This window comes from Calidris pugnax, unplaced genomic scaffold (assembly GCF_001431845.1).
Source record: "Calidris pugnax isolate Ruff unplaced genomic scaffold, ASM143184v1 scaffold44, whole genome shotgun sequence".
Taxonomy (NCBI): Eukaryota; Metazoa; Chordata; class Aves; order Charadriiformes; family Scolopacidae; genus Calidris; species Calidris pugnax.
The window spans coordinates 17,369,134-17,382,451 of NW_015094506.1; the positions used below are offsets into that span (position 1 = coordinate 17,369,134).

Here is a 13,318-nt window from a genome sequence, read left to right on the forward strand (position 1 = left end):
TGTAGCTATAAAAGAGCCTAAAATAAATTTTAGAGGCTTCTAAGTAGATGTACATGAAACAGTAACCCTCTTTGTGAACGATTGTAAAAGACACTTTGACAGTAAAGCATATTAAAGTCACATTTAAGTTGTTGAGGCAGTCTAGGAAACAGCATGGCTAGTGTCATAGTTATTTTTCCCTTATAAGTCTCTAATTCATTCAGCAACTAGTAATATTCTCCTACAGTCCAAATTTTTAGCAGTCTACACAAAACCAGTATACCTGTGGCTTATCTGGGTCCCTCTAAGGCTAGACATAGTTTCTTCCAAATTCTGTCTCAGGTCTGCTATATTCTTTACAGTTCTCATTCTTCTTGTTTCAGGGTCTTCCCCTGGAAGAAAACAACAAAGCCAGCATACGTTTTAGTGCACACGAGCATGTAAGGTTGAATAAAGTGCACACATGTATACACAGCTGAGAATACACACATGTGATTGTAAATAGGCCTGTCCCTTTAATCTTTTAAAAAATAAAACCTCATCCTTTCAGTAACAAAACACACATACGCTTGTAAATTACATGGGGTATGTAAAAAAACCACTGAAAAGAGTCCTGGTGAAGTATCCCTGTTAGGGTCCAAATTTATTAATGAAACTCAGATTTACAGTGTTGGGATTTTTATCCTCTGTAATCAAGGCAACAACGCAGTCCCAGACCACTTGATACATTAAACAGCCCTTTTTTCCTCCTTGACATTTTACATGACTTTGTAGGAAATAAAGCCACAGTAAATCTGTGTCTGGAAAGTATTGGGATGACTGTTACAACAACTCTTCAGTATGCACTTAACATCCAGGCTATTTCAAAGTACTCTTTAAGTCAGGCACTTCATAAAGCATCTTTCCTGAACTGTAATGGTTTCCTGAAGGGGGAGATTATTCTTTATATGGGATAAGAAAAATATTCTTCTTGGGATAAAAATCTCAACATTCTAAACACATGCGTAATTTATACAGCTATGGACTTTAACGGCCTTCAGGGATCCATTGCCACAATAAAAAAAAATAATAAATAAATTGTTACTAAATGAAAACGTAATAAGCCTCAAAGCTACCTCCAAAAATCATATATGAAGATAGAGAAACGTATGTTTTCCAGAATATCCATACATCAAGGAATTTTAGTTCATCTTTCTTTTGGAGAATAAGAAAATTTCAAAGGAAAATCTGTGACAAAATCACTGGCTTGTTCAAGGCTAGTGTTCTGCTCCTGGCTGTGTCCTATGTCTGTTGCTTGAAAGAATGTTATGTGCACAATGCTGAACCTGGAGTGCAAATAATTCCTTATTTGACTCTATCAATGATAAATTTCATGTCATACCTCACTGTGTTAAGTTAATTTTACTCCTCATTCTGGAAATGTTCTCATCAAGAATGATATTGTACAATCACTAAGACTATCTCTAATATTTCAGCATTCTCATCCAGGACAGTCAAATCTTGGAATCCTTATGACATCAAGAAACTGTTTCCTCTCTGAATACATCTAACAAGGGACAGTCTGGTGAATTTAAACTCAACATCATACAAAAAAATCAAGATCGGAAATCCAGGCAGAGGCACCATGGAACTGAGCAGGTCAACACCTGGACCAGGCAGAGACAAGAAGTGGGGATACAGGCCCAGCACTGCTGCCAAACTCTCCATCTTCTCAAGCCACACCCCTAGGGCATGTCCATTCCCAATTTTTTTTTCCATAAAACAAACTACCTGTGTGCATTTTTGTATGTAATTCCTTGCAATAAGCAAATATTCACAATCCGGTTGAAGTTACCACAACTGTTCCTGTGTTTCAAGCTCAACCTGTTCAGCCAAGCACCTTGCTGACCAATGTACCATGGATCCCAAGTACTGTTTGCAGAGGTTTCTGCACCATCCTGGAGGTTCCTGTGAAGCAACAGGGCTCACGCCGTGGCTAAGCTGGAGACCATTAAGTCCTGTTAGATTGAACCCGCTGCTGAAAGCCCAGACAGTTCCCAGGCAGACTGACTGTGACTGCCTCCAGCCAGTTGCCTAAGATGCACTCAGTTCCTCACTGTCGCTGCCCTTTGCTTTCCCCCCTCTGCCAAATGCACTCAAATTCACCTCCAGGAGCACATTATATTCCTGCCCCAATACCTGCATGGGGAAGACCAGGGACCTGTTACCTGCGCTGCTCCAAACTAGAGGTGAAACAGTAGCTTGTTGGTATAAGGCAATTTTCTGTTCTACACAGAAAGACAAATTCCAGGGTGTAAGCAGGCAGAATTAAAGGCAAAGCAGTACTTTACCTTTATATTCATTTGAGGAACTGAATATAATTCATATTTGCAGTGACTTTGCCCTTTCCTTCCTTGTTTATCCTTGTCAGTTGTCCTTTGCTATATGTTAACACTGCAAATTCCTGCAGCAAAAATGACAGCAACTGTCTTTTTTAATACATATTGTACAGTAAATAGCATAACAATGCCTTGAGGTATAATGGCAATACAAAAAAAAAAAAAGGAAGGTACAGATATATATGGCAAACTGCCAAAATATATTTTCACAGAGAAGAATGTTTCACCTTCAGACAAATTACACCATAAAAAGTGGAGTTATTCTACCCTGGAAAGGTGAAAAGTTTAAGACCTAATCTCTTTTGATCTCTCAATGACACAACAGATAATTTCAAAACCTTTCTACCTTTTTTTTTATAAAAAAGATACAACAGGATTTTTAAGATCTTAAAATATCACATAGTGCTACATACAGAATCTTCATAACTGTAACTTTTCAGTGTTTTAAAAAATAATTATTCTTTTTCAAAAAAAAAAAAAAAAAAGGAAGGTACAGATATATATGGCAAACTGCCAAAATATATTTTCACAGAGAAGAATGTTTCACCTTCAGACAAATTACACCATAAAAAGTGGAGTTATTCTACCCTGGAAAGGTGAAAAGTTTAAGACCTAATCTCTTTTGATCTCTCAATGACACAACAGATAATTTCAAAACCTTTCTACCTTTTTTTTTATAAAAAAGATACAACAGGATTTTTAAGATCTTAAAATATCACATAGTGCTACATACAGAATCTTCATAACTGTAACTTTTCAGTGTTTTAAAAAATAATTATTCTTTTTCCATTCTTCTCTTAAGGCTGTCTCAATGGACCATGCTGTACCATGGATGAACATGTCAAAAAGTATAAACAGATGAACACGATGCTTGGGAAATTTTCTGCCCTGAGTGCAAGGTCCTCAGACCTAACTTGCCCCTGACATTGCCTACATTTTCAGGACAGAACTGTGGCTCCCCATCTGCACCAAGCCTCCTTCTGTACAGAGGACCACGGGGGTGGTGAACATGTGGGTTTTTTCTGAGAGTCAGCCACACAGTGCCTGCTAGAAGAGACACTACAGTGCAGCAGGACTGAGACACATTGGTTCAAAGGGAGTCCAGAGTTCCCCAGACACCTTGTTGCTTACTACTATGGCTCACTGCCATTATAGAGTCTATATACATTTGCATCACCTAATATATCAGAAATGCTTGTTATCTCAAGTGATTCTGTTTTGCGTGCCAAAGAAAAACAATTCCATTTCATACATGGAGAGACTGGGACAAAAAAGACTAAACCCAGGATATCCTGAAACTCCTTTTCAAAATTTTGCTCCTCTTACAAGAAAGTCTGGTGTAAATACTTTACTGACTCTGGGAAATATAACCTGCTCCAACCACTTATAGCTTCATAATTTATGTTAAACATGACTATTCCAAAAGACGGTCCTCAAATTCTTGCCTATAAGCAGTGAACAACTAGGGATTCTGACAATAAATTTTTAGAGAACACATTCATGTGACACATGAAATCAAAATAAACATTTTACAGAAATCACTCATCATCTAGGTTAAACTTTTGCATTCACAATTCTGAAGCTTACCCATAATTACACATTTAATAATACTGTTCATAATCATTTCAGTACTTCCACACATGTAATTACAGCCCAAAGCAGATAAAGGGAGAATAATAATTCCATTAATTGTCTGATTTTCATAAAAGGATTTACAAATAATAACAGCTCCCCAGAGAATTTTTCACTCCTACATATTAACTCCACTCACATGGAAAGTACCAGTTTTACTCTGCAGGTGGGGAAACTGAGGCTCACAAGAGAACAGGAATTTGCTCAGTGACACACAGCTGAAGAGGAGCAGTGGCAGGTGGAGAGCTCAGCTTCCTTTGCTAACATGCCTCTAAGCTGTAGGAGAAGCCCCTTTGTGCATACTGCTATAGTCTAACACCAAAAAAGACACATAAAAAGAGCATACTTGTTTCTTTGTTATTTTGAGATGACAGCTTTTACATTACATACACAGCAAAAATTTTATCCTGATTGTTTAAATACAATCAGGGCTAACATATCTACCAGCAAAGAACCTCCAGGCTAGACACATGCTACGTAACCTTGGAAAAGCAAGCAGCCACTTCAACCGTTTGACTGGCTGAAGAACAAAGCTTTGGAAATGAACACTTTGAGCACTCTTATAAAGGGCTGAGAGATGAAAAGTAAAGCCAGTAACACAGAAGCCTTTTGAAGCACCTATGACTGTGGACTTCAAATGCTCACTGGCATGCACTGATATAACAAACTGGTTATTTAAACCAAACTGAAACCCTGGCACTGACAGTTCCACATATAGGGGGTGAAATTATCAGTAGGGGAAAAAGGTAGCAATACGGGAGGGACAGCCTGTAGGTAGGCCAAGACATTTTCTATCTAAACCAAACCTTGGATTCAAGATTTTAATTTTAAATTCATGAGAACAAATGTCATTAAAATTAATTTATTTATGAATAAACTAATAGCAGTTAAATAGTTCGCCTTATTTTTTCAAACAGCTAGGCAAGCTCTGCTCAATTATTTACAGGCTGCTTCTGCCCGTACACCCATCAAAAGTGATTTTGACATTTGTCTTCACTTCATACAGTCTTTGGAAGTAACAGTAAGCAAACAAGGAAGCAGTGTCTAGACCCTATTTTTGCATACTATTGCAAATAAACCCAGTTCTGTCTTGTGAAATCACTATCAAGATCAAAAATCTGCTCCATGCAGATATGTGCTAACACTTGGGTCTCCTCCTGCACTTCCTGATGTCAAGCCAAAGTTAACTTACCTAAAATATCAGTATAAAGGGCCTGTTCTAGGTCCCCCAGCATTGTTATTATGACATCTTCATCCAGATGTGCAGTCCCTTCACGCAAGCAGCCTTCCTCCTCCTCCTCTGTCCAGTTCCTGCTGGGGAAACGGGACGTGCAGGACGCATTTTCATCTGATTTTCCCCTCTCTTCATTGTCAATCTCAAAGCCTTCACCTGTGTGCCGTTCTCCCGGCCTCCTGGATGTCCTGCTTCCAGCAGGTGGTACCACCTGAAACACTTGGGGTGTGGTGAGGCTGGAGTGGCAGAGAGAGTGCACCGACTGTGAGAGTGCCTTGGAAAGGGAGCCTCTGCTCCCAGCTTCTGCCTCCCGCTGATGGTAACTCTGGCTGGACTTGGAGGCGTTTCCAAACCAGTTCTCCCTGTACGAGTATCTCCTCTTCTCCCCTTCGCTGATGAGCGTGAGATTGGTCAGAGACTTCTGCTTCTGAAGACGAACACACCCTCTTCTAACCTCCTTGCCTTTAAACACTGACAGTTCGGCAGATCGCTGCATCTTCCCGGCTGGGGCTTCACCTCAGTTAGATTTCATATTTCTGAGAGGGACAGCAGTTCAATTCTCCCGAAAGGTCTGGGAGGTGATCCCTCCAGCCCCACACGCTGCACATCCCAGGTAGCACAGAGTTGCACTCGCAGTGAAAAGCAGAGCTCAAACATGCAGCGTAGGCACCGTAAATGACTCGACAGGCACAGTCATTTTCTTTAAAATTACTCTGCTGTCTCTGCTAAGCCACTTCTCTCCCGTCACATTAATCTGCAGTACTTACAGTCATTTTCACTTGGATTTCTCTCAAGCGGAAGAGAGTTGATCAAACACTCTGCTCCAGCACAGAAGTAATCCCAAAAGCCAACTGTGTTTTCCCCTCTCCATCCAATCACCGGTCTCATCGGAGCGGTGGGCCTGCATCTCTGTCTACAGCTGCTGCCTTCTGAAATCCAGAGTAGGCACAAGTGCTGTCTCGGGCTTTCCTCCCCCCTCTCAGCAGATCATGACTGATCCCGGTGCACGCCGGCTCTTCACTTTAGATGGGCTGACACAGAACTGCAAGTACAGCCTCCACGTCAGAGCTCAATAAAGAGCCAAAATTAACCACTGAAGCAAAGCCCTGCACAAGCCTCCTTACATTTTAGTATTCAACCTGCATTCCCAGATATATGACTCTTCTCTGCTACTGCAGTGAATGCTGCTGGCTGCCATGGCAGCAAACATCCTGGTGAATCAAACCCGAGACACAGAAGCCTCTACCGAGTTTGCAGTGCCACAGGTTTCAAGACACAGCTTCACCTGAATGGGATGCTACAGTAACAGATCTAGCTCACAGTCAAATCCTATTTTTCTCCCCGAAAGGTAAGGATGACAAACTATTTCTTCCACATCACTCTTACTCCCTGTGCAGGAAGCTAAAAGCAGATTTGCAAATGGACCTTCAGTCTGGCAATTTCTGCTCTAAATAAAAAACCAATACTATTTAAGATAATAAAAAAGCTAAAATATGGAAGACAATAGTACCTACCCAGTAAAGTGACTCATAAATATAAATATTTCATTTCTTTCTTCTTAAAATATACCTTGTTTGTATCTCTGTGAGATTCAGAGGCTAGTATGGAATTAAAAAGCTGTAATAAAATCATTGTTTCACAATCTCCTGAAGAAAATCTATGAATAGAATAGTCAATTTTATAAAGCAACTCAGTATCATGTCTAAACTAAGTTCACCAAATCTAAATGCTGTTTTCAAACACATTATCAAGAGCAAAAATAGACTTATGTTTAAATGTATACCTTTTCTCACAAAGAAAAGGATATTACTCCCAGAAATAGTATACAGATGAACAAAGAACTAGCTGAATTTCATTCTAATGTTTTAGATACCAACTTTTTATCTAAGGGCAATTAATTTCATAAAACATTATGTAGAAATCCACAAATATGAAAATTGCTGTATAACAATATACTGCTTTTGCCAGTGTGAAAATATGCTTGTCTCAAATCCCTACCTGAGAAATCTTGACAGGGGAGTAACCTTTAAAAATGCCACTCTAAGAATTACAAGCTGTTTGCAGATTTCCTGTATGAATAAATGGGTGTTAACAGAAGCCTCAGTGTACTTCTTGCTTTTTGCTGGCTCAGTTTACAGCTTTAAAAGATATAGAAGGAAAAAAATACATGGGAGAAACTTCTTTTAGAAATTTTAAAGGAAGGGTACATTTTTTCCTAGGAAACCCTCATAAGTATGGAACACTTAGGGAAAAAATCAGTAGTCTCAACCAGTGATGGTTTTCAGTATTAAATCACTGACGCATTCCTAGAAAGACAGAGTCCACAACAAAAGGAGGTACCACTCCCCTCCCCACCTCGCCCACAAACTCAAAGTAAGAGGAGACATGAAAAATGCTCTGTCAGCCTGAGTACAAAATCATCCCAAATATTAAATGCCTGCCACTTCTTCCGCATGGAGACAAAAGGTAACACCGCTGTGTTTACTCGCAGGGTCTGCCAGTTGCAGTGACATATGGGCCCTTAAAAGGTTGTTATGAAGGTGCTGGTGTGGATGCTGACATGGTCCCAGCTGAGGAAGTGGAGCTCCAGCCCTGCCCACGTGCTCCTGCACCGGTACGCACTGCCGGCACCGTGCGGCTGTAACCGTCTGTTCAGCACAGCTGAGGAAGCTGTTTAGGTTATTAGAAAGGCTTCACAGGGCTGTATTTAGAATAGGGAATTTGCAAAATGAAGGGCAACCTCATTCTTTTCCCACATAATGGTTTTAAAATCTCAGCTTGGTCTCAAATTGGTACACCATTCTCAGTTGTTATGTTTTAAGTGTAGAGGAAGCACAACGACTTGGCTCCATGCAGCACAGCAGGCAACAGGACCTTTCCTACCATAAACAGCAAGGCTGAACCTCTTCCCGATACTCCAAATAAATGAACGGGAACTTCCTCACCCACCCTTTCATGCCTGAACAGCTTCAGTCAGTGACTTGTCTCCATGGCCAGCTGTAGGCAGGTACAGAACTGTTCTGCCTCCTTGCCAAGCTGATGGCATGCCTGCCTGGTGGTATGCAGCAGGCATTACTGGGGTGCTGTATCTGTCCTCAGTAAGCCCAGCAGACAGGGCGTACTCCCTCATGCTAAGTGTTGCTCTGCTAGGGAAGCAACGTGCGGTGCGGATGCTCAGCTCTGAGTGTAAACAGACGATAAAAGACTGCTGTTACTTATATTTAGTCCTCAGTCCAGCTGGGAGCAGAAAAACTTATGGTAGGGAATGAAATGTCTTCACCCCATGAGCCATACGATGTTGGCACTAGGTGCCTCATCACTCCAGGTTGGAAGGGTCTCTGGTAGGGGTACAGCTGGAATCTGGATAACCCATTGGGTCTCAGTATCTCTCCTGACCTGTTTCTTCTCCCAGCTGAGCTATTCACTGCAGCCCAGCTCCAGCAGGACATGGGTCACAGATCATCATCCAGGCACAGGAATGATGCTTGAACTGTGTGGGAGCCACAAGAGGGTATTTGGCAGCTCCAGCATCCGCCTGTCTCATTTCCCTTTCTACATGCATTAAGAACATGAGTCAAATGCTGGGATATGGAGGTACTGAGGCTAATCACACCACCTTCATTCAGCCTTTGTGTGACAAACTCTATACTACTGCCCTAAATTACAAGGTTATATGAACTTTTCTCTCGTTAATTGTACTGCCTTACTTGGTAGACAGATCATCATGAATCGTCCTCAGATACACCTTGGACTAAGTGCTCAGCACAAAGAACACTGAATTTATCCTTCTGCTTTACCACACTTCTCTGTAAGGGATCATTTGAGAAAACCTCAAATTGTAATGTGGAAAATGCCCAGGTTTATTTATTGAAAAAATACTTTTATAAAGCTTATTCCTCCATTTAAAATGTATTAAATATATTAATAAGCAAATGCGTCTTTCTAAACTATGCAGACAGTATAGAAGACGACAGGAGAGCAACTACCTTGCAATTCAATGTATTCCCCACCCACCACACAGGAACACGTTTAAATCACGAACAGCACCAGACACTTCCCCAGCCCATCATAGTCAGTGTAAAATGTTACCTTATTTTTGTTGTCTCTTTCATAAAAAGAATGATAAAAATTATTTTGAGAACTAATAATCTGGGGACAACTTCTGCTGCCAGATAAGACTTTCTTTGAAGTCTCAGTACATAGTTTGGGGCCTTACAAATGAATTATGTAATAGATCTGCAAATGCATAAGATTATGAATCTCTTCAGACAAGCTTACTTGAAAAAAAATATTGTAAACTATTTCAACAACTGTTAATTAACTATTTCTCTCAGAGACCAAAAAAGAAACACAGTAAACATAAAAGCTTGAAGATTGCATGTTTTCATGCTAATCCTGCCATTGATATTGGTCTATAACTCCTAAAATTTCTGTTTTGTTTCTGCTTCATCCCTTGGATTTTTTTTATAATGAGTCAATATTTGTAAATTCATGAATAATTATTTAATCAAATACTTTGCATTAAGCTCTTTGAACATGTAAACACTTGTTAAAGCCAAACACTATCACTGATTTAATAAAATAATACTTTATAGCTACTGATATGTACAGTTTACAATGGATTATTAAATAATTAACTTTCAGACATCCTTCTCCAATAAACTTGCAGCAGAGACTGATAAATGTCACAGCTACTACAAGTAGGAATACTGGGTAAGAAAGTCTGAATAATTGTTTATAGTCATACCACGAAAAACAAGTGCCAAAGTGGATTATTTATCAGCCTTTCTTCTCATTCTCATTTTGAAATCCTCCCTATAAAGTTACGCTCCAGTTTTGCAAAAACATAGATACTGAGTAGTCTTGTTGGGGCAACTGGTCCATAAAGCACATGCAAGAAAGAGTGTTCATGCTTGACTACAAAACTGGTCTTTATCTAGGACTCCCACACTTCTGTCTGGGATTTCCTGGACAGAAGCCTACACATCTGTGTGCCACATGTGTAATGAGTTTACTGTAGGCAGAATGCACCAAAAACAGTGCACAGGTGACCCATGCCTACAAGTGGGACTCATCCAGCATGTGTACAGGTATCACTGGCACCATGGACACAGAGGAGATCCAAGGTGTGCAGGAAGCCTTAGACCTACTGTGCATGTGATGTACTGCTGATCTGCACGTGCACCATAGAGACATCTGGGACTGCTCTGGCTGAGCTGTGGAATAGTCGGAGTTAAGGAAAAAAAAAAAAAAAGTAAGAAAAAAGTCTGAAGCACTTCAGATCACATCTGGACCAAATTCCCAGCAGAGGTGGAGGAACAGTGAAGAAACTCAAATTTACAGTAGCTCTGTCAAGAGACACAACTGGATTTAGGCATAAGACATGTGGGAAATTACCTAGGGCAACAGATTTATGGGTACAAACTATAAATAAAGAGGTTATTCAGGTTATCAGGGCAGCACCTCTGAGTCCTTGCTTACACCAGGCTCACCATCTCCCTTGCCTTCCAGCACTATCCTCCTCTCATGGCTGTGCAAATAAACCCAGTGATGACTTGCAGAGTGGAAGACAGGAGAGGTTTTAAAGGTAGCCATCTCCCTTAGAAACAGGGAGGAAGACAGAGAAGATGAGAGCTGGAAACTATCCCTACAGCTTCTTGTTCTTCCTCTCTACTTCCTCACCACTGGTGTTGAGTCAGTGACGAAGGTAAGTGAACTCCCTTGCTGGGCACAGAAAACAGAGCCACGACAACCCACCACTAGAGCAAGGAAACTAGCTTGGTTTTGGTATCCTGAATTACTCAGAGAGAATGGTGCCTGAACAACCACTTCTAAATCTTTTAAAAATTATTTTATCCCCATCCAAGTTTTGCCTATATTGTAGAGAAGCCTCGAACCAGCCACGCTTAACAGCATTCATTTAAGATTTATTGCCTGGTTTAGCCCTGAAGTGGATTAGGAGCTCTGATATGATCCACTTGGCTAGATGTGGGAGCAGTAATCTTCAGCCAAGGGACAACAACAAACATGAGTGTGTAAATATTCTGAAAGTAGAGAAACAGTTTATACAATGATATGTGTGAAGATATCTTAGTCCTGAGCATGTTAGCCTTACTTGCAAATATTTGGCTCTGTAAAAATAATAAAAACTAATGAAGCAGAAACACAATACAGGTGGGACAGCACTTTAAAAACCCTCTCCTACAAGCCGTTCAGTGGTTTCCACAGATGCTCAGCCCCTTGCATGAGCCTTATTGATCCTTATTGCCTACCATATACTGGTGTGTTTGGCACTCAAGTTGCAAAAGAAGATTGCGGTTATATAAAGTTGATGCCCATCCACAGCAGCAGTGAAAGATTTCAGGAAAATGATAATATCCAAGTGAAAGGAACTCTGGATTCATCTCTTAACACCCTGGATATTAGTAACTAAATCAAGGAAATAACTTATTCTTTGCTATTACCAATATAATCCATTGATCACACCAGAATAAAGATGCTCCTAAGTAACAGAATTTAATTGTCCTTTCTCTTGGCTAATCCATCATGAAATATTGCCCTGAATGGCTATGACACAAGTTTTTTTCCTTGCAGGTTCACTAGTGACAGAATCACCAATGACTTGGTGATAGTTAACCAACAAAAACAATAATTTATTGAGCACATATAGTACTTAATCCATTCATTCTTTTTGCTGCTAACAGTCAATTATAGATGACACACATCTGTTTTCCTCTGTATACAACAAACTATTGACCGCATTTTTTCAGTGGTCCTGCTTTGCTGCCTGTTATGTCAGTCAACTGCTAATGTCAGTCTGAATAACCAGATTAGAAACATCTCTGATGTCTAGTGTCCTTCATGTCATTTTCTTCCTTTTTATGCTGTTCCATTTCTGTTCAGAACAGTAAAAGGCCAGGAGACCTGATAGCCTGTTTGATCATTTCAGCAGGTACTGAATCAATATCTTTTTTTTTTAGCATCTCTATTGATAATTCCTTGAAGCATCTTTTGATTTATATAAGTGTTTCAATTATACTCTTTATACATGCAAGACCAATCAGTCTGATTTCTGGATTAATTAAAAATTATTTTTTACATTAATTTTAAAAGGCATATGCCACCTCCAGGGAACATTTCACCATGTTTCAGGGTAACATATTTATGACAAAAGCTGGCTGTGCAAATAAGGGATGTTAGCCTCAGAAAACTTCCAAAGGGACTGAGACAAACCAGGACAAAAATTCAATTTCAGTATGAGTCAGCTAAATGCTAAGACAGTCCCACAAAGCTGGGCCATCTGATTTCCCTTCTGGTGGAGAGATAATTTTAGACCGATGTGTCAAATTAGTGCTTTAAGTGAGTTATATCCTGTGTAAGAAGCACTGCATGACTCGTAATAAATCCATTTGAAAGTTAAAAATGTGGAATAAAAGGGCAAAACCACAAGTGAATCCAAAGGGACAGGATTTTACCTTTTATTCTTGTAAAAATTATAGGAGTATGGATGCTAATGAAAAAACCAAAACAACAACAACAAAAATAAATCTCCAAGCCCCAACAAAACAGCTCTGGCAAAGAGTCCCATTGAAAGTACTCCCACACAACCCTGAAGTGCAATTCTGTCCTGATGAGAAAGTCAGCTGTGACATACTTTTGTTTATGCATCCATAGGCAGAGTTATAGCCAGATTCTGGGCTCATGTAAATCAGTGTGGCTCTGTTGACTTCAAAGGAAATTATCCCAATATGATAAAAAAAAAATCCCCTCACATTTGCAACCTAGTACGGACTTTACTCCAGGTTCACAAGGAATTCCAGAACACAACTTTTAGAAGCTTAGCTCTAGCAAGAGCTTAACAGTCAGATACAATAGTAAGGACTTGTTTGTTTTCTGAATGTAGATTCATTTATAAAGAGAAAATATAACTTATGTAATTTATGTCTCAGTTGTCATGTTATGATTTAATTTGTTGATCTTAAATGCAAGTGTCAAACATTCTGAACTCTACTTTCCACCACTTCTCTTGGAACATTCAACATGACTAGAAAATAATTATGACATGAAACCCTACCTTGAGCCCAATTTCTGCAAA

At 39.8% G+C, this 13,318-nt stretch overlaps 1 protein-coding gene across 3 annotated transcripts in view; it reads right to left on the minus strand.

Moving 5' to 3' along the window:
* Positions 1-13,318, minus strand: part of NAV3 (neuron navigator 3) — a 448,741-nt gene that overhangs the window by 111,016 nt on the left and 324,407 nt on the right. For 2 of the 3 annotated variants that reach the window (XM_014963931.1, XM_014963933.1), the window contains one exon: positions 263-371. In XM_014963931.1, coding sequence (XP_014819417.1) covers positions 263-371 — 109 coding nt within the window. Of the gene's footprint in view, positions 1-262; positions 372-5,181; positions 6,242-13,318 lie in introns of those variants that run through there. The other variant, XM_014963932.1, reaches the window with a different exon arrangement.